This window comes from Rhea americana, unplaced genomic scaffold (genome assembly GCF_003343005.1).
Source record: "Rhea americana isolate MKP2758 unplaced genomic scaffold, rheAme1 scaffold_151, whole genome shotgun sequence".
Classification (NCBI taxonomy): Eukaryota; Metazoa; Chordata; class Aves; order Rheiformes; family Rheidae; genus Rhea; species Rhea americana.
In genome coordinates this window covers 366,835-388,078 of record NW_028185606.1, presented here as the reverse complement: position 1 = coordinate 388,078, position 21,244 = coordinate 366,835, and the positions used below count along the sequence as shown (strand labels likewise).

At 48.5% G+C, this 21,244-nt stretch overlaps 1 protein-coding gene across 8 annotated transcripts in view; it reads left to right on the top strand.

Annotated features, from left to right (window-relative positions):
- RASAL2 (RAS protein activator like 2) overlaps nucleotides 1–21,244 on the top strand; it is a 124,279-nt gene that overhangs the window by 79,384 nt on the left and 23,651 nt on the right. For all 8 annotated transcript variants that reach the window (XM_085299627.1, XM_085299625.1, XM_085299622.1 and 5 more), the window contains exons 5-8: nucleotides 8,371–8,480; nucleotides 17,327–17,480; nucleotides 18,991–19,089; nucleotides 19,779–20,333. In XM_085299627.1, coding sequence (XP_085155753.1) covers nucleotides 8,371–8,480; nucleotides 17,327–17,480; nucleotides 18,991–19,089; nucleotides 19,779–20,333 — 918 coding nt within the window. The remainder of the gene's footprint in view (nucleotides 1–8,370; nucleotides 8,481–17,326; nucleotides 17,481–18,990; nucleotides 19,090–19,778; nucleotides 20,334–21,244) is intronic.

Here is a 21,244-nt window from a genome sequence, read left to right as displayed (position 1 = left end):
AACTAACCACTGCATGGACCAACATGTCTGACGGGCTTGTTCAATTCATCTCCCACCGATGGGAACAAAACAGATTCTCCTGTCGCCAGTGTTGCGCAGCGGACGGCGTTAAGAAGCTTATGTACAGACATAAGAGCTCTCGTGCCTTTTCCTTGCTTTTTCTTCCCTCTTTCCCCAATACTTTTGTCTCTGGTAACATCAGTCTCCATCTAGGATCGGTTGTGTTAGTTGTCGTTTGACAACTTCCAAGCAGGTCGGTGAGGATTGGTAAAGGACAGAAGGGCACGAAAGATGGGCAAATTGAGGTGGCGGAGCGTGTAAGCATGTTCTCTCACATGTACGCAGATGTATGTTGTTTATAGATGTTGCATTTGTAGGAAAAAGTCCTATTTTTAATAATGAGCATTATTGGACTGAGCAAATAGAAAGGCAGACGGACCTGGCTAGAAGTAGGCATCRTGACGCACGGGTGGGCGAGAGACCAGCTTTCCCCTTCCCACGCACGCTATGGTCCTGGCAGCGTCTCGGGCTCGGCGCATCCCGTTCCCTGCTGCTGCAGGCCGTTCCCCGCCGTGCTGCGACARCGTGCCGTGCTCCCCTCTTTGCTCTTCCCCCGGAGACTAGGGTAAATGTGAGATTGTCAAAACCTTCAGACCTTCTGAAGGGCTCGAGGTATTGCTAAACCACTCTGCAGGCTTGTATCGCTCTCATCAACTTTGCTTTTCTGGTATAATTTTGTTAGTGATTTCCTTATTGCAAAGGGTATGTGATTCATCCAAGTGCGTTGGTTATTTTTAAAAAAAAAGAAAAAAGAAAAAAAGTCAAGAAGGAAGCAGAGAGACAAGTGCAAACAAGACAGGAAAGCCAGCACATAATGTCTGGGGTAAATAAAATGATTTTTCTAGGAACTCTGTGTGAATACGATGGAAAGAGTGATGCTTATGGACTGGCTTCCTTGGTTTGTTTCTCGTTGCGCGTATAATTGGATCTGCAGCACTACCGTCTGCCTCTCTGCTCTTTGCGTGCTGAGCGCTGCTAAATGCAAGAGCAGCCCGTGCAGCCGGCCAGAGTGAAGGTCAGAGCCTTATGAGAGCTCGCGGCTGCCCAGCCTCATCTTTTATGCAGCCAGCAAGACGGTGGCTTCTCTGGAGCTCTGCTGCCAGGTTAGGACCACTCTGATCTTTTCTGGCCGTGTGACCGGAGAGCCTACAAGTACATATTTTTAATTCTGTGCTAGTGCCAATGCAGAGATGGCTTTGTAGCCTCGCGTTTCATGCGAGGCGTCTCGGCATCCTTCGTGAAAAATCTGGCCGTGCTCAAACCTGTCCACCCTATTGTTGGATGAACGTTTTCCTTCCGCTTTCCGCTCTGCCTTTTCTCACCGTAACGCGGTGAGATGTTTGTTTACATCCAGTTGCACTTTCTTCCTCTGCCTGTGATGGTAGAAGATGGCTTTGGTTTGTTGGCTGTTACTTGAAGGGTTTTGTGTTGGAAGGAAGAAGCGGGTGATCGCTACGGACAGGGTGCCTCATGCCTGCCGTTATTCTGGGGTAACGCTGTCCGCGGGACGTTCCYGTTATCTTCCTGCCAAGGCAGAGTTGTTCATTACATCAAATTCTCTGGAGTTGAGTCGAGCGACAGGTATTTCCACAGTGYGTGATACTGGCTGAACTTCAACAGCAGGAACGTACTTCTCCTRTTTAGTGTAAACTTGACTGTTTTATCTAATTTCCCTCTGATGAACGTCAGGGAGCTATTGTAGATAGCTTTAAGCACCTGATCACGTTCCAGTCTGTCCTTGGTTTCATAGTTACATGTGTATTGGCGCATTCGTTCTATTCTTCACCTCTAAATCACGGTTTAGTCAAGTTATGCACAGTTTAATTAATGCCCCCTCTGCAAACCAGGCGTTCTGGCCCTTTTATCACTCTTCCTGCTTTTTATTTTTGAAACTCCCTTTGGTTGACTCGCGGAGCCGCCGTAGAAGTTTGCAGGAATGCACGTTACCCAAGTCTGATTGCTCACAACCCCCGGTTATTTGTCGTCCTTGCTGGCCCTTGCTTCACCTCCTGATTTAATATAGCCGAGCGTAATTAATGTACCGTTTAACTTTTCTTCCAGATCATTAACACAGAAGTTAAACAGAACCAGCCAAGCCACTACCGCCCGCCGCATCGCTTTGGACGCTTCCCTCGTGTCGCGATACGTTATCATGTGTCGTAATTGCCCCGTTCGGCTGTTTCTGCAGCCAGCTCTCGGTTTGGGTCAGCAGTCTGGGTTTGACAAAGCTCCCTTCAATTATTTTTTCTTATAAGAAGGTGGGTGGCAGTGCCGGAAGGCTTCCTGGCTGCTGAAGCGGTGGCGTGCTGGGGACGGAGACGGCGGCAGCCGCGTGCGCCCGGCTGGCGAAGGCGCGGGGCCGGCGCTGCGTCCCGGCGTGCCACGCTCGTCCCACAGACCGGTCGGACGCCCCGGTAGGCTCGGGTGACCCGTCTCTCGTGGTATTTATGGTTTATTGCCCTTGTTTTGCTATTCTTTAGATAGGCTTCTGGCTGTCCTGCGTCAGTCCCGGGCGCTCTTTTGTCTGGGAGCAGCTCCCGGGACGGCAGGCGGATGCGCCCGGGCTGCGGGGCTCTGCCACAGCTCTCCCCAGCTATCGGGCAGCTCTTGCTGCTTCATGAATTTTTAAGTACGATTCTCAGTGCCTGGGAAATTTGATTCCTGTAGTCGTTTGGCGTGCATAGCATGCAGAATACATGCAGTCTCCGGACGCCTTTTATTAGTAGTTATATCATCAATGTATGCCTGGTATTGTGCAATCTCCGTTTCTTCCCTTTTCTTGCTCTTAAACTTGTTCATCCTGTTCCTCATCCTTCCTGTGGCAGTAGTCAGTTTTTCACTGGAAAGTGGAATTATTCATCTGGCCAAATCTGCAGGGCTGTCCCATCGGGGGGAAAAAATACCTTCCTGATCCTTGCTGCTGATCAGCTTGTGTCCTGAAGCACGACAATTGCTCACTCCTGTTATTTTTAAACCTGACTAATGCAGCTACATATGTTATTCTTCCTTATATAAACACGTAATCCTTTTTTAATCTTGCTGAAAATTTTGTCTATRTGATATCTTGTGGTAGTGCATTGTACCAGCTGATTTACAGATAACACTTATCAGGGGCCCTTTCTCGATGCTTGAATTTGCTACCTCTGACGTGAAATTGCCCCTTGGCCGTGTTACATAACAGGGCGAGCGGGGAGCTTAGACAAGTTCCATTCTACTTGTTTTTTAAGTCTCTAATCCCTTCTTGCTTTTATTTCAAAACTAAATAATCGGTCTTTGAAATAGGCCTTTTGYAAATCCTCCTCCTCGCTGCCTCTAATGAGGTTTTACATCCTGGACTTCGGTTTTGTTCTGTTTTTTTTGCGGAGAAGAGAAGATCAGCAAAGAGTGATGCATGAGCAGGAAAGTATTTTCACTTGGCTACGTTTTTTTTCCCCCCKTGGTACCTGCTTGCAAACAACCAAAGAAACAAAATTCTCCTTGTGCTGGCAGCGAGCTGCAGCTGGGAGACCTTTGCGGCCCCTCCGATCCAAAAAGTCTCCTTACTCTGAAAATTCAGCCGTCTGCCTGCTGTTTTTGATAACACATTAGTGCTCCTCCTCGMGAATCGTAGAAGTTCGAGAGGCTCTGCGAAGACGACGTGTTTGTCCCCAGAAACGCCCGAGAGAGGTGAAGACGCCGCTCGGCTCAGCCGAGCCTTTGCCCTGCTTCAYGCCCGCTTTACCCAGCCCGTTCTGCTTTGAGGCTTCTGCTAATAACGGTGYGTTTTACCGGTGGATAGTTCGTGTTAGTGTTGTACGTAGTTTTATCAGCCCGTGGCTGAATTAACCTTTGACTTTCGAAGCAGCGAAGAGAAGCGTTACTCGTCACACGTGGGCTGTTTCCTCCGAAGCGAAGACGCGGCGTGTCTACGGAGAGCAGTCGTCGGCGAGTTGAGTAGCTGGTGTTGCCTCGACTTCGTTGGAGAGTTCAGGTGGTGCTTTACCGAGCTGTCCCCTTCAGCCCAGAGCAAGCATTTCCCAGAGCCAAAGCTGGAAATCATGCACCCTCCCCTTAATTTAATATACGGAGGCATCGGTACCGAAAGGAGTTTGTACCGAGTCTTGTCCCGTTAAATGTGAGCTGTCAGGTCTGTGTCTTGCRTGTCTCGGTGTCTTGGTTTGGGCACCGTTCTTCTACAGTTGGTCTCTCCTTGGTCTCCTTTAAAATACTCCGTGTGCACAGCACTGATCTTTTGAAAAGATCGTTCCRGCTGATCTATCCTAGCCAATATTCTGTGTGTTTTTAATAAAAAGATATTCTCATCATTTCTGACAGTAGGTTAATAGGTTTATTTTTTTTTCTGTCCTGGGGTGTTTTTTTGAAGGAATTACATTCCCACTGCTTCCAAAATGTTTCCTGAGGGTTCTTAAAGCTCAGACACTTCATCATTATATTGAGGGATGAGAGACAAACAGCAGTGCATTTTGTGTTGGAATAAGTTTTTAGGAGAAATACGTGGACAATAAGAAAAGAAATAAGGGATTTTTTTGTCTTTTTAGCATTATGAACTACAGTTATTAGAATTGGCAGGGATTTCTCCTATATAGGAAGAAAAATAAAAACTGGTGTGGGGGGTGAGTTTGATGGTATTTGTTACATAAATAAGCTTATATTTTTCCTCATTTCATCCTTTTATGCCTGCATTCAGCATTTAAAAGGATTTCCTTTGGCAAATGGAAGTCTGAAAGCTCCGCTCAGTCCTGGCACATGTGAATTTTTCATGCTGGCCCCGAGTTGTCCATCTGTAAGCACCGGCCCTGCAGAAGGTGCCAGCAATGCGCAGGGAGCAAATGTTACAAATTTCTTCTTGTTTTGAGGCTCACCATTAATCACGCTCTTTGCTTTAATGATTTTTAGCCTTAAATATGTTCTTTGGTTTAATTTTTGGTTTAATCGTCTCTGGATAGCCTTATTCAACCCAAGGCAGCTTATTTGCTTTATTAAAGAGTACGTTACATTTGATTAAACCAAGAAAATCTTTCACTAAGTTTAAAGCAATGCTGATTTAAATTTATGTGCTCCCGCAAAAATGAATATTCATGGTAGCTGTCCGAGTGGGATTTGGAATGACTCGATACAAATGTCTTTGGATCCCATAATAAACTGGGTCAGCTTTGTCTTATTTGCCCTTAAGGGAAAAAAAATTTATTTCATGTTTGCAATTTGAGCAGCCTGAGAGGTACTGGAATGACGCCAAAGTCCACCCGATCTGAATCCCTGCAGTTGGTGGTGTTACCTTTTATGCTGAGAGGTCAGAATATGTGAAAGTGCCTTTGAAAGTGCTTCACATCCTCTACTTGAATTCCAGCAGTGGCCCCAGGAGAAGCCCAAGAGCATCTAGTGATTGCAGGGTTTTGTTTTGTTTTGTTTTCCCCCAAAGGCACTTTTTCCACTAACAGGGCCAAAAAAAAATGCAGAAACGTGGTTAGTGCCTGAGTGACATACAGATAAAAATACTTCTTCCCTTTTTTGACAGCAGCTTCTCCCCCAGCACACTACCTAGATTCATTTTTTGCAGCGTCTTGTATCATGCCTTTTCTTTCCCGTTTGATTTTCGATACCGGGAGAGTGTAGCAGCTCTCAGCCCGCTGCCGCGGCAGGGCGTGAGGAGCAGACGCCGGGCTCCCTCCTCCTCCAGCCAGCGTAGCACCGTCGCCGAGGCCGCCCTGCGGCGTCCCGGTGCTCGCCACGCGCGCCCGTTTCTCGGGCCCTGGTGCGTGTGAGCAGGTTGTTTCGCAGAGCGTTCGGGAGAAGATGAGCTGTGCGTGCTGCAGAGATCCTGCACGCGGCCTCGTGGACGGACAGGCTTTTGCTAACGCGCAGCCCTCCGAAGCTGCGCGGCGGAGAGGAGCCTGGCCACCCTGCTGCGCTGGCAGAAGGGCTCCTGGGGACGTGCTGGAGGCCCCGAGGCTTTGGTGAGCAAATGAGTGCACTTAGCCTTGGAAAGATGTAGATGGATGGATGGATGGATTTCTTTTGCTTTAATACTTGGCTCCATCATGAAACAAGCTGGCAGGACTCACTTTGCCCTTCATCTGGAGGAGCAGAGGGAGGTGAGCGCGGGGAGAGCGAGCCCAGCCTGACCCGTGAATCGGCGCGCAGGACGAGGGCGAGCGTGCAGCTCCAGGAGGATCAGGACGGAGGAGTGAAGCATGTGGAAGAAGAGGGAAAACTAAATATAAAGGGCCTAAGAATAACAGAATGAGGAAAGGTGGAGGGGATTGAAGAAGGATGTGCTTTTCTAAGGAGGTGGTTTTTGGTATTTTAAGGAAGACTGAGGGTATGGGAGGGGAGGCGAGATTTTTCAGGCTAARAGTGTACAGCCACAGTCGTCTTCTGGTGTGATGGCCCGATTCTTACAAGTTCAGTAAACGAACAAGTCGGGGGCAACCTTCTGGCTGAGTCGCCTGGAGCGTGTAAAACACTTTTGCTTCGTCAGTGGTCTGTGCGGGAAGGACAGGAGACTTGGTCCACCCGCCGCGTGCTCAGTGCTGCGCGGCGGGAGTCAGCTGTGGGCAGCACCTGCCTCCTGTCCCGGCGCCGCTGGAGGAGCGTCGCCTTGCTCCTGGGCTCACGGCTAGCTGTCCTCGATTTCTGTCCTAGCAAACCGTGGTGCCGGGATGGAGGGCTGGCCCCAACGGGCTGCCGCTGTCGCTAGACCTTTCCTCTGAAGCAAGGTTGTGGATGTGCTGGTTCAGTCTACGACGGAAGAGTGCTCGTTCTGAGCAAATTCTACCAACTGGCCGATCATATTCCTCGCGATCGGGGTTTTCCTGATCGTGATAGCTCTCTGGCCAACACCGCACAGCGGCTCTGTGCAGCTGTGCTGTGCARGGGGAGAACTGATTCAGCCGGTCAAGTGTTGCTTAATCCTATTGGATTAAGGAGCTCCGCATTTGCTTTGATCATGCCAAAGAATGTGTGTGCACGTGTGCCTGCAAGCCCTGGAAATATTTTGATACAATATCGTTTAAAATGTGTATTGTGTTCAAACTAATGTGCAAGTTTATGGGGTAGGCTCAAACACCGCCGCTTTGGGAATATTTGCTGTGATTTCCCCACACATTGACGCGCACGCGCCCCTTGGTCAGATGTTCTCGTGCTACGCTGCTGGCAGTACGGCTGGAGCTCTTACCGGTCTCTACAAGGAGATAGGTGTGCAGAGAGGGTGAGGACTTGTTCCGCCTGGGAAAGAGGCGGCGGAGGGGGGTGATACGAAGCAGCCTTCAGCTGTTCAAAGAGAAGCTGCAGAGACGATGGAGCCAGACTTTCCCCTGTAGTGGCAGGTGCTCTAATGAGAGGCAACGGCTGCAAATTGCTGCTTTGGAGGTTTAAGTTGAACGTGTARAAAACTTTTTCCCTGGAAGGATAATGCAGCACTGGATTGAGTTGCCCAGAAAGRGGGTGAAATCGCCATTCCTGGAGGTTTTCAAGTCTTGGCCAGATAATGTCGTAGCTGGGCTGATCTTGTGTTGGCAGTAGACCTGTCTCGAGCAGGAGAGAGGCTAGGTGACCCCCAAGGGTTTCTTCCAACAAGTATGTCTTTGGCCTAGCTGATGGTCATTTTTCCATACCCTTTTTTTTTTTTTTTTTTCTATAATTTTTCTAACAGGTGAAAGCTTTGCTGATGAGATTGTAGTTTAGAAGACAGATTAGCTGAAGAAGTAATATGGTTAGATCAGGCTAGATCTTGAGTTGAGCTTTGCTTCAAAGCAACACCAGGACTAGTACCTGAAATCACTAGTACTGAAATCTTTAAAGATTTTTAACTCTGGCTAGTGAGAATTTTAGAATTACCAATTTCTGTAAGACTTACTTGTTGTATYTAAATCGAAAAGGAGAACTTGGGTGCAACTGTAGGTGCAATAGAAACACATAATAAAAGGYATCTTCTAGTCTTAATCTGACCAAAAATTAAAAACATGGTATGTGAAGGGGAGTTAGGGTCAAGTACTGAGACCTAAGGCTACTGCTTACTAAATAATGGGGGGGGTTGTTTATTTTTTAGTCTTTTGTGTAGTGATCAGAATCATTGAAGTTCACCTGTAACGTGTGTAGCACCACTTACTGCAATTTGAAGCTGTCACATAGTGGAACTGTCATTAATGATACTGTYCTGCTTTTCTTTCTGCTCCAAGGAATCCCAATCCAGGGTGTCCTCTCATCGTGGTCAGTGGGAATCGCTGAGTTTGGATTCGGTGACACTGCACTGATTGATTTGTTACTGGCATAAGAGTTTCCCTGTTTCACTGCTGTGACTTCTCATTTTAGGGCTTCTTCAGTAAACGTCTGAAAGGCTCCATCAAGAGGACAAAGAGTCAGTCGAAGCTGGACAGGAACACAAGTTTCCGTCTCCCATCTCTCCGCAATACCGATGACAGGTAAGGGTCAGTGCATCTCCCCGGATGATCTCTTCTCATCCACAGGCCCTTGGCAGAATCCACCTAGAGCACGAGTATTGCTGACAGAGTAAGAACCAGGAAAGGATTTTGTTGTTAAACTGGCAGATGGATGGTTTTTGGACTGACTGGTATGTTAGTTGTTGTTTTTCTTAGTATATGATATAGCACTGACACAAGACTGAAACCTTTTACTACGCTTAACAATTGACAAAATGGTCAGGTTAAACATCTGTGCTCAAATACTTTTTTCTTCTTCAGCATTTCTTCAAATAAACTACAAGCCTTAAATTTCATGATAGAAAACTATTGGATTGGGTGGCTTTAATGAAATTTGCCTGCAAGCAAATACTCATAGATCAGTGCAGTGAGCCAGTGTAAGGGACTGTACTGGTGCAAGTGGGTCACTGCAACCAGAGCCCTAGCAAACCCCAAAGATGTGCGGTGCAGCTCAGGTACGTGAAAGGTCCTTGCTAATGTCAGTAGATTGTATGGTTACTGCAGGATAGAGTCCTACAATGAACACGTAATCTRTTCTTCAGAAAACTCAGTAAGTAATTTAATTCTGTCCACCTTCTAGCTCCATTTGGTAAATTCTTGCTTGTTTCTCTTTTGCTGGAAATTCAAGTTGGAAATGGACTGTATATGAGGCAGGTAAAAGCTGTTTTTTCCTAACTGTTTGTRAAGTGTCTTAATTGTCTTCATTAAACCTTACTGTGTGTTTTATTCTACAGTAGCTCAGCAGGAGCTGAGTATCAGACTGAGTGAAAAATAGGTTGCTCTGTGCTAAAGAGCTCTCTGACTTTACGCTGTTTAGTGCATTTTCGCAACTCCCTTAGCTGAGCTGAATTCATTAGTTGAGCCTGTCGTGCTGTGCTGTTTCAATCAGTGGTGCTATCTTCTCCATCTAAAAAGCAGCACCATAAAATTGTGGAGATAGCATGGCTTCAGATGTTAAAGGTCTTGTTAACTTCAGGAGTTAGAGTGCAAGCTGTTACTGCTCACCAGTTGGGACTAACACTGTGGCTGATGTTGTTCCTTTAGTCATGGCAGTGTCAGGCAGTCTGTTTTGAGTAAAGGTTTGTTATAAATCCCTGTTTTCAGGGAGCTGCAACGAAGCTATAAAGACAACTCAGTGAGCATAACCATGCTAAATAAAGTCACCATGTGGTAAAGTACCTATTGCTTTTAGTGACTTCTGTTACCAGCTTTCCTTGAAGTTCTGTGAGGCAAAAATCTCTCTGCCATAAATAATGTAAAGAACATAAGTGTTTCCATAATAGGTACTCGTGGTAAATGTGGACTGATGACACATCCTCTTACAGTGGAAAAGATATTGTTTTGGGAAGGTCAGTAAGTATAGTTATAATTAATCCCTATTACTTTGGTTTAATGCATGATATTATACACAACAAAGCCCCCTCCTCTCTTCAAAGGTGGATTTTCCTCTACCCCCAGCCAATGTGGCCGTGAATCGTCAGCTAGTTGTGAGTGATGCGTGAATTTTTCTCCTGTTGTGTGCAAAGCATAAAATTCAGTCCACGTGGTGATGGCACGAGGTGTTACTGGTCTGTTCCATCAGTCCTCTAAGTCTCCTAGGCACAGATTTAAAAACAAGGGTCCAGGAGGCAAATGAGCAGAGGCAGGGCCCAACACAGAGATTTGGGAAAGAGTGGCCTGAAAAGCTGCTGGTGCGGAGGATATTGGATAARGACAAGCTGGCAGCTACTCTTTTCATTGCAAAGAGCATCTCCTCCTTGGGCCTCCTACGCCAGCCTTGCGGCAGGGCCTCTTGTGTTTGTAGAGCTGGAGACAGAGCAGTGGTTTTCTTTAATGCATTTGCACGTGAATATGCCACGGCTTGACACYGTCCCTTGCTGCTAATTGAAGGAAGCGTTTCTGATAACCAGTCTACGTGATCCTCCTCCTTTCAGACATGTGTCTGCTGAAGCAAATGGAGGGCATACAGTATTGAAAACAGAGATCCTCTGAGAGTAACAAAGCAATAAAAAGCTGAGGTGAACTTTCTTTGGAGAGAAGTCCTTGTGCAAATGAGCAGCGCTGTTCAAAAGCATGAGCCTCATGCCAAGCTCGGTTGATGTGCTTGTGAAGCCACGGGCTACAGCATTGTGAGGGTCAAGAACGCTCATCGGTCCTTCTTGGACAAAGGGAAGCCTCTCGGCACTGCTTGACCTCATAGGTACCTTCTGTTGGAAAGACTGAAGATTTAATGGAGTTCTGCTCTCAGTAGTCAGCCGTGCAGGTAGTGCGCCAGTTGAACACAGCAATATTGAAAGTTTATAGTTGCATCTACTTTTCTAATGGTACTTTATGAATAAAACTGTAAAGGAAACTCAGTTCCACTGTAAAGTGAAATTTGAAAATAGTTTCTTCTCTTCCCCTACCACTACCCCAAAGTGTCACTGTGTATCTTGGGGTGCCTGGAAAATGCAGTTGGTGGATACACTAGCAAGAAAAACAACTCTGAAATCATGTAGGAATGAAGCACTTAAGATGAGGAAGAGATTAGGATACTGGGAGGAGAAGAGCTGGAGGGAAGAGAAGGCTAAGAAGATATCATCTGTGTTTTTCCAATGGGACAAGTTAGCTACAACTATTTGGATTCAAAAGAAGGTAACATAAAGCAGCTGAGTGTGTGTAACTATATTGAATTCATATGAGGGAATGATCATTTTCTCACAGTCTTCTGCTCTCCCTGCCCCCATGTGTTTTTCTGTCCTGCCCAGGTGAATCAGCCTCTTGCTGTTTTAAGCAGGTGGTGCTAGGTGACGTCATGGTGCTGTACAGGTTTCCAGGGCCAGATCGACTGATAACATCTACCTTTTCTTGCTCTAACAAATATGGAGCACTTCCTTCAAAGAAAGTATTATGTAGCTTTATAAATTAAAACCTTGGGAGGTTGAGAAGGAAACAGAGGCTGCTGTCACATTGTTTTTTGCATACTATTGAGCTATATGAGTCCTGTTAAGAAATAGGAGATCTTTATAGGTAAATAAATATAAAATTCTCAAATAAGGAATATTGGTTATCCTGTTGCACATCAAGATTTTGGATTCTGTACACTGCATCTCATTCAGGATGGTGACAGAAGATGGATGTTGTCTGTTCAGAGCTGAGTTACACTAGAAAGGATACAGGAAGGCKCTAGGAAGGAGCGTTGGAGATGAGTTGCAGATGTAACCAGACTTTCTGAAGACCTTCTGAAACTTCATGAGGCCACTATGGGTCAGTCTGCAAGTGTCCTGTGTGACTCAACAACCTCTTGGTCTTTAGCTCCCATCACCTGTGTTACTCCAGCTTGTGGCTAACTCCTGAGCRAGTTGTTCTTGAGAACTTGTGTTGTGTGTTCACAAGGCACGGTGTGTAACTGCTGAGACTCTTAGTTGTGACCCAGCCAAATGTGAGTGAAGCCCTTCAGACATGCGGAGCCAATACAACACTTCGGTGGGATATCAGCAGCTCTCGTCGTAAGGATAGCTGGCACCGTGTTCCTGCATCGGCTTTCGCAGTTCTTCTAGCTTGTCTCCCGCTGTGTTGTTTGATCTCTCCAACCCCCMCACTTCTCTCATACACTTTCTCAGTGTCAATAATATATAAAACATGCACTTTGATGGTAAAAAGCATGAGGGAAAAGACTTGATMAAAATTAAATTTGAAAGGAGACTTCAAGTTGATATTTTCAGTTTGGGGCTGGGAGTTTGAGAATATTTCCAAGCAGACCCCATAATTCTCACCTCGCTTTTGTTTATGGTGAGGATGCAGACATGGTTGAGACCAGCTGCATATGGGCTCAGCGACTGCAGTAAAGCTCTGTGGACAGCTGGGAGGCTTTTGCCCTGTTGGGATTTACTGCCACGTGGGACTCCTCCCGATTTACTAAAAGTGATTTTATAGCATTATCAGCTGGTCGTAGTCCAGCGAAGGATGCTTCCTGAGCTTGCTTAGGATGGGTGCGCTCAGATAGGGGAGCAGTCGGTGGCCATGGCCTTGGGTTTCATGGTGAAGCGCTATCGCTGCTCGAATGACAGCTTTTTCTACTTTCGGTAAGTGCTCTCTCCTCCCTCCTTGCAGCGCGGAAATAGAACAGATCGCATAAATAATGGAAGCAGATCTCATCATGTTTTTCTTCTGCAGTCGTTCTAATTTAATCCCAGTTTTCAAAAAAAATAAAGTGGGTGATTTTTACCCCGCCAGAGACTTGAGGATAAAAATCTGTGTTACGCAATGCATTATTAAGGCTTGACTCACTCCGAGCTGGTATTCATTCAGCATATCTGTTTCTATCTGCGTGCTGGAGTACGGGGAAAGGGGAGGAGCGGCTGGTTTCCAGAGAGACGYCTCGCTCCTGGTTTGATGAACATATTTCTTTCGGCCGGTTTTCTCGGTCCCCGTGCAGCTGCTTGTTTTCCAGCGGAAAATTGAACAAGACGTCAGCGTTAAGCCTGCTGTCGCAGCCCTTCCCCCTGGCGGGGAACGGCTCTGTCCTGGCGGCTGGCTCGGTTGACCCCTTTATAAAAACGTACTGCTTTGTGGCTGATGCTTTTCTGCAAACCATGGGCTCCTGCACGTGTCATTCATCAATAAATTGCTTAATTAGCCAATAGGTCTGATAGGTCAATAATAGGTCAAGCATCTCGGCAAAATAAAAAGATTTGCAGTGTTAATAGGAGAGACCAGGGTTACCGTTGAGTTAGGAGACTGCTACTCCTGGGAGATGCAGCAGCATGGCCTGCAGCACCCTATGAGGTGCGCGTTAGGCAAGCTGGGATCTGTACGGAGCGCAGGGACGGGCTTTGGACACGAAACAGCCGCGCGGCAAACAACGAGGCTTTGGGTAGGGCCTTGCAATCGGATCCGAGCAGGAGCTCCGSTGAAGGCAGAAGCAGCGTGCTCGGGAAGAGCCGCCGTTCTCCCAGGAGCCGAGCAGCGCTTGCGTCGGAACAAGTAACCCTGCGTTTCGGGTTTTAAAAATAATAATAATAATGGAACCAGTCGGACTTGTGGAACGGTTGTCCAAGTCATAGGATGTTTTGCTAATTGGCAGGTGGACACCAAAGCGGGGTGAGATGCCTCCAAAACGCGCCCGGTGCCGAGGGCCCCTGCACCGCCGGTGCTGGGGTCCACGGAAGCAGGGTGACATGGAGCAGCAAGCTCGCTGCCGCAGCGTGCAAGCTGTCCCCGGCGCTTTTGCAAGCGGCTAAGTATTGAGTTCAACTTTCTGATCTCAGGGAGCACCTCTAGGAGTGCGGGCGTTGTGCCGGGGCTGTCTGAGGCTGGCACACGCGCCGTTTAGAGTAAGAGCGGTTGGGACCTGGCCGTGGTCGGGGTGCTTGGGCTGAACAGAATAAAGCTCTTTCCGGGTTTCTTGGACTTTGCACTGATTTGTTGGTAAAGAAGAAAGGTGATGCGGTTCTGCTGCTTGCGAGTTTGCRTGTTTGATTTTCGTCTTTTGGATTGTTGATGTCCACAGGCTTGTTTCCAAACAGCGCAGGGCTCTGCCTCGTAAGCGCAGTAATTGAGTCTTTTATGCTTGGTAGCTTGGCTTTTAAATAGGTCAAAATCAGCAGGAGAGCTTCATAACCAGAGCAGTTAGGCTTTTAACCCTTTATCTCGTGTGCCTTTCGGAGAGTAGACTTGTGAGAGGAGGTGGCTGGCAGGCGGCTGGGTGCCGCGGGCCGCCGCTGGAAGCCGGCGAGGTGCGTTCCCAGCGCTCGCCRCTCCCACCCGCGCTCTTCCCGTCCTGGAAGACCACCGAGCGGCGGCGTGTGGGGAGAGGGTCGGCCTGGCTGGTGGGGAAGGGACCTCGGCAGAACGGTCGGCTCCCGCTGTGCGGGGTCAGTGGTTTGGGGCACTGGCCGGGCTCTGGTATAGGAGGAAACGCTGCATCGCTGAAGAGCATTACTCCAGGTGCAAAAAGAGGTGAGAAGTTTAAAATGCTCCCCGGCGTGCTGCTCCTCCACCTGCTTTTCCTGTTGGGGAGGAATGATGGCCAGCACGACTTCACGGTGCTGCTGCTAACCGTTTGCTCTGCGCTCAAACGTCTTCTGCGGGGTGGTTGCTGCTGGTGCGCGCGGTAGCTAGAAAAAGCAGCAGGAAAAAAAGTTAATCATCCGAGGGGAGCTGTAATTTAAATCGGGATTTGGGTTGTTAATGGGGCTGTTTAGCAGCAACGGATTTGTGCAGACAGCCCTTCCCCCACCTTTGGCACRCCTGATCTGCCTGTTTACAGTAATCTGCTTCGCTGGGATTACCGCTCTCCTGGCAGCGACTCTAAGCAATACTCACTYTACCAGTAGCTTCCCACCTAGTACAGGAAAGGCTCCCTTAATCGAGCCCTCTTGCTGGACGTTGGAAAAGGTGGTGGTGGCTTCGGGTTATTAACTCTGCCTGTGGGCAGAAGGGAGGCCAGCGAGCAGGTTTCCTCCGTCCTGGCTCGCAGCTTCAGAATATCAGATGAGGCTTTGAAGAAGCACAGAACGACTGTATTAAAAATGATTGCCGYGTAGCTGTTGCCTTTATTGACCGGCATGCTGCTAATTTAGGCACGAGTCAATGACTTGTTTTACAGATCTATCAATAGATGAAATATATATCCTAGTAATTAGGCACGCGTGTGCTTGTATGTGCGCTCGCCAGCAGCTTCCCAGCGTTGCCCYGCTGCTTGCCGAAGGGTAAGTGCCGCTTCTACGCTGCTCACGTTCGATATTTGAAATGGAGGAGCTTGGGGGATAGGTAGAGCCACGGATGTTCCTCCTCCTCGCCTCRCCCCGGGTCTCTGAGCCAGCACGCTTACGCTCCGCGCGCCGAAAGCAAGCGCTGGAAGCGGGCAGGCCCGGGAGGCGGCGGAGCGGGTGCTGCCGAGGGGCGCCGCGCGCTCCGAGCGCGGTTCATCCCGGCGCGCGCGGGAGGAGGGACGCGGCCCAGCCGTGGCAACGGCCCCGGGGGGCACCGGGCGTCCCCGGGGCGCCGTGCTCCTCCTGCGCGCCCGCGGCTTGCCTTCTCGCCTGCCGGCCGGCCAGCTGCAACACCCGCCTGGGATGCGTAAGCTAAGGCTTGAGGAGGAGTTSCTCCCGGGTTTGGTGCCTGCCCTCCTCTCCGGACGGGATCCTCCGCCTGCCGCGTAGCCCCGATACCAAAGCCAGAGCGGAGGGGCTGCGGCATGCGGCCCCGCGATGCTCCGGGGCTGCCCTGCTGGGTGGCTGCACGATTGCTTCCCGTAGGTGTGCCGCCGCGATTTCCAGAGCCCCTGTTCCCCCCACCCCACCCCACCGCCTTTTATTTTGTCTCTTTCCTCCCCTTCCTCTCTGCGCCCGCTCGGCGCTCGCCCTCCGTTAGGAGGAGCGACGGCCGGGTTTCGCCGCGGGCGCTCGGCCAGCAGCCCGGCATCGCCCRCCAAAGCCCTTTGCTGCGGCTGGGCTTGCCGGGGCCGGGACCGGAGCCAAGCGGCCTCAGCAGCGCTTCCCTGAGCGGAGGAATCGGAGAGGATTTTGCAGAGATGGCGCTGAAAGCGGTGCGTCGCGCTGGGTTTCCGAGTCCTCCCTCGGTGTTTTGYGTCTCTTCTCCTGCGTGAGTCTGCCAGCATACCGTCAGCGTTTCGCTCTGCGCGGGCGAGCCGGGGGCTGAGCTCTGCGTGTCGTCTCAGTGCCCCCCGTGACTCTCAGGGCTTGGAAGTGCTGAAGACGCCTTCTCCAAAAGCTTATTTTTCTTTCCTGTTTCCTAGTAGGATGGCACAAGGATACGAGGAATTTGATTTTGCTAGCGTTACAAAATATTAGGATTGTTTTGTATAGGACGTGCCAGGGAAGTATGTAAAAACTATTTGTGTATTTTTCAGAATTGCAGAGCTGTTAGTTCTCTGCTCGTCGCTCCTCCAGTAAAGTAGGGTTTTACAAGTTTTTTCCATTTGATAATATCRTTCCAAAGCATCGCTCTTCCCTGCGTAACGCGGGCGCAGCTGATGCCTTTGCGCTGTCGCGTCTGTGCTGCACTCGCCGGACGCACAGCCGTAGCGGTGCACACGCGGTCCCGGATCGCCGCGCCGGCGCGGGGACCGGCGCGGGCTCTGATGTCCCGATCTCGTTTACCTGCCGGGTAAATGGCTCCTCTTCTGCCTGACTGCTCTGCTGAAGCTGATGTAGGGGCTGAAAAAGAGAAGCCGCATGTGACGGGCTGGGGGGCCGCCAAGAGCGGTGCCGGTGGGATGGGGAGGAGGAAAAGCAGGAAGCATTAAAACGAAGGAGCAGCTGAAGAAGAAATTACAAAACTAAAGTGTAGGTAAACGATTAGAGAGATGTAAAGTGGGAAATAATTTGTATTTGATTTTAGGTTAAAGACTTTAAGACTTTAAGAAAAAAATAAGCATCTTGCAGGGGGAGTTCTTTGCTTTAATGCGAGTGGCTATCTTTCTGCATTATTTTAGAGATGAGAAGTTTGAGTGTGCTTTTTGCTGTTAGTACACATTTCCCTAGTAATCAGCTCGTAAATAATTCCCATAATATGCCCAAGCCTAGAGATCCATGGCTTTTCTTTCACTTCCAGTAGGGTCTTGAATCAGTTGCTCGTTTTCTTTCACTAATGGTGCAGCAGCTGCAATTTGCAGGAAAGGACTGCCAGGGCTTGTGAGGCTGGACTTTTCCTTAGGAGCCGGCGGTTACAGGCCTACCTTTGTTTTCCAAAGGTTTACAAATTAATTGTAGAAGTTGTTCTGAAGAAACACCAACAAGTTGCAGCTTTCTGTGGGATGTTGCCAGCTCTTGTTAGCAATTGTCAGAAAAATAACGTTTCCTTTCCCCGTTGTTGTTCTTCAGGTCCCGTGGATTGCCCAAGCTGAAAGAGTCCCGTTCCCATGAGTCTTTACTGAGCCCGGGCAGCGCGGTGGAGGCCCTGGATCTCGGGGCGGAAGAGAAAGTCTTTGTCAAACCACTTCATAGCAGCATCCTTGGACAAGACTTCTGCTTTGAGGTGAAGAACGCTCTCCAAACACACAGCAGATTATATGCTGTCAGTCGGTTTGAATCCTTGGAGCACACTGTTCYGTGGCAGGGTAGTTGGAGAACAAATCAGTAACATATGCTATCCCGAGGTCTGGGTGCGGGCTCTCTAATCGGCACAAGATCCCGAAGTCCTGCAGGCGAATGGCCTCAATCAGTCAACAAAGAGAAAAAATTTTCACTTACTGCATTTTTTTAATTGAACACCTCTCAATTTGAGAAGTCTCTAAGCATTTTTAAGTAGCACGCAAGTGTACGGTGTAAGTGTAGCTAGTGTTTGTAGGTTGGGTATTCATCCTCTCCAAATCCCCCTAAATTCCCTTTGAAAATACACTGTAACAGAGAAGTGTCGTTTCCAGTCCGAACCACTTTGCAGTAGCTCAGGCCATTCCTARGTTGCTTGAGGAGAAGCTCCGGCCACAGAGGACATGTCCATGGCACCATGCTGCAAAGCTCCTCTTTGCGTTTCAGCAGGGGCTGCAGCAGAAACGGGCTGTCTGCGCCAGCGCAGTCGTTGCCCTGCAAGGCCAGCAGTATGTTAACGTGTGCTGGATGCGTCCAAGGCCGTCACGAGCGGTTGCGGCAGGGGCGTGGGGGACAGTTGATCTGTCTTCAGGCGAGTCATTCGGATGCATCTACAGCTGTGTGCAACCTGGAGAACTGCTCTGGCAGAAAGCCAGCGTACCAGGCTCTTCTCCTCTGAGCCGGAGCCAGGAGCTGTTCCTGTTCACTTCGCATTAGCCCTCRTTTTGTTGGAAGCACTTTCCAGCCTGCTTGGGAGGGGAGCTGAGTGAAAAAGCTGGCAACAACATCGCTCTGAGGCTGTTGCCATAAACCGCTCTTTAATTGTGCGCAGGGGTGAATGGGAAGAGTGAACGAAGCTTGTGAGGCCAAGGCAAAGGAAGGAAACCAAGACGGTTCCTTCCCRCGTGCAAGTGGAGCTGTGCGTGGCATCGAGCGGTGGGGTCCTGAAGCGGGGCACAGCTCCTGCTGTTTGCTTTGGACCGCTGCTCTGCACGTGCTGACCCTCGGAGTAGCTGCTTGTTTCCTGAAGACACCGTTTCCAGGGAGTTTTTTTGTGTATTGGTACACTGTTAGTTCTGTCTGTCTTTCCGACAGACACGACCAAATCATCTGGGACTTGCTGGAAAAACTGGAAGCRTTTAATAGCTATGGATCAATTAAAAAGCGTCAAAAAGAAGTTCAACTGGCTGATTAGCCTTGTTTAAGAGGCTTTAAGAGGAGTCTTTGCTTCCTCATGTGTTTCCTTTTAGGTTTATATTAATTTCAACTGCCTTTTTTTCTCTCTGCGTTCCGTAGGCCTTTCAGTCTCTACCTTCTGGGATCTCATAACGTTTTCCTGCCTTTTTCGTATTTACTTCCTTTTGCTCACACATTCCTAGTTGTCTTCCTTGCTTTTCGCAGGCTCTAACATGTCTTCTAGGCTTGCCTGATCTCAGCTTGTCGTTTATATATTCCAGGTAACCTACTCCAGTGGCAGTAAATGTTTCAGCTGTTCCTCTGCAGCAGAGAGAGACAAGTGGATGGAAAACCTACGCAGGACAGTGCAGCCAAATAAGGTAACAGAAATTGCGGAAATAAGATTCYGGGTGGAATGGAGGTGGTATGATTGGATTTTAGTCCAGTGTACCAAGGGATCCCACAGATGCCTGCTCATTTAATTTAGTATGGAGAGGAGTCTACTCATCAGTCTATCAAAAGCAGCTGTGCACTACTCTGTTGAGTGCAGTAGGTTAGACCTTTAATAAACGTCATATCTCCTTTCTTYCTGATCACTGCCCTGGTGCCTGCTTACGATATTTCAGCCTGGGTTTCCAATACTGTGCACCTCAGAAGCAAGGGGCATGGAGCTCCATGGCTTAATGTGGGGGCACRGTGTTGGCAAAAACGAAAAGGGATTTCAGAGCCTGGGTGGGTGAGAAGGGAAGTCAAGTTATCCCTTGCTAAATATCTGATAGGTCACCTCCAAAGCTGGCATGCTCCCTTTATGGGATGTGCTCACCATGCTCTTGGAGCTAGTCGCCAGAGCAAACAGCACGTTGTGTCTCAGCAGTCTGACAGCTTTTGAGCGGCCCCTGTGCAGAGTGTTTGTTTTCTAAATCATTTCAAATACAGCTTTCTAAGAAGAAAAATGTTCTCGTCCCTTCCTTTGACATGCAAAAGACATCCCTTTGCTTCTGCTTTAGGAAAGAAAGAGTTTGATTTCCTAGAGATTCTGAATTAAAGCTGAGCTCTTTCTTCCACACAGGACAACTGCCGTCGAGCTGAAAATGTGCTCCGTCTTTGGATCATTGAGGCAAAGGACCTTGCCCCCAAGAAGAAATACTTCTGTGAGCTGTGCCTTGATGACACTCTTTTTGCCCGCACTACCAGCAAAACAAAAGCCGATAACATTTTCTGGGGAGAGCACTTTGAGTTCTACAGTCTCCCACCTCTTCATAGCATCACAGTTCACATCTACAAGGATGTGGAGAAGAAGAAGAAAAAGGACAAGAACAACTATGTAGGCCTGGTCAACATTCCCATGACCAGTGTAACTGGTCGCCAGTTTGTGGAAAAATGGTACCCAGTCAGCACACCTACACCCAATAAAGGGAAATCAGGGGGACCTTCCATTCGGATAAAGTCCCGTTATCAGACCATAACCATCTTGCCCATGGAGCAATACAAAGAGTTTGCAGAGTTTGTTACCAGCAACTACACAATGCTGTGCTCCGTGCTAGAGCCAGTGATCAGTGTAAGGAATAAGGAAGAGATGGCTTGTGCTTTGGTGCACATTCTTCAGAGCACTGGGAGAGCCAAGGTAAGAGCAGGCACCCCCTGACAAAGTGATTCCCTCTTGCTCCTAACAGATAGTATATTTTGGGCTATAACACTGCAGAAAGTAGGATGCCTGAGCTGGCATGACCATGTGTAACAGCAGAAAGTGCCTAATGACATTTCTAGAGATGGGATATAAGGCTAAGAAAAGGGTCTAGAGCATATTTTAAAGGACTTGGGGCAAGCGCACATATAGAGGTATCATATCATCAAAAGTGCTTGAGTTGATACAAAGATTGAAGACACTATGTACAAAGGGTAGATGAGAAAGTTGGAGGGCTGTATAACTTGATATTACTCTGAGCATTGAGGACTGTTCTGAGCACTTGACTGTTCAGGAGCTTTTGCTGTATTTCCGAAATCATGATACAGGAGAAGAGAAAAGAGAGAAATTAAACTAGAAAATAACTTCTATAAATGTCCCTAATGCATTAAACAGCAGTATGCCGTCTTTGATTTAGTGCTAAGTCAGTTAATCAATACTAACCTTCGTTTGGTCAGRGTTTGAACAGCCATTTGCAGAAGCCACGCTCACTTAATGTTGATCCCACYGGCCCCAAGGATGTTATTAGGACTTCTGTGCGCGTAGTGGTGGTTCTCTATGAAGCAGCAATTGGAGTGAGTCTCGGTTTCTAAAAGAAGGGTGGGAGAMGTCTGTAGGTCTCAGAAAATTCAGAGAAGCATTAAAAGACATCTATTTATCTGGATACTCCCGGCAGGTGGGTGTACGAGAGGGATACCAAGCTGTAGCCTAACTATTGCATTAAWGCCAGCTAGAGCAAGTTAAGCACCACCAAATGCAAGTTAGAGAGTTTGAGATGTGGAAGAAAGGCCATTCGCAACATCCGAGCGATGACAGCCTAGTTCAATGCTGCAGAAGAACCTTTTATGTGG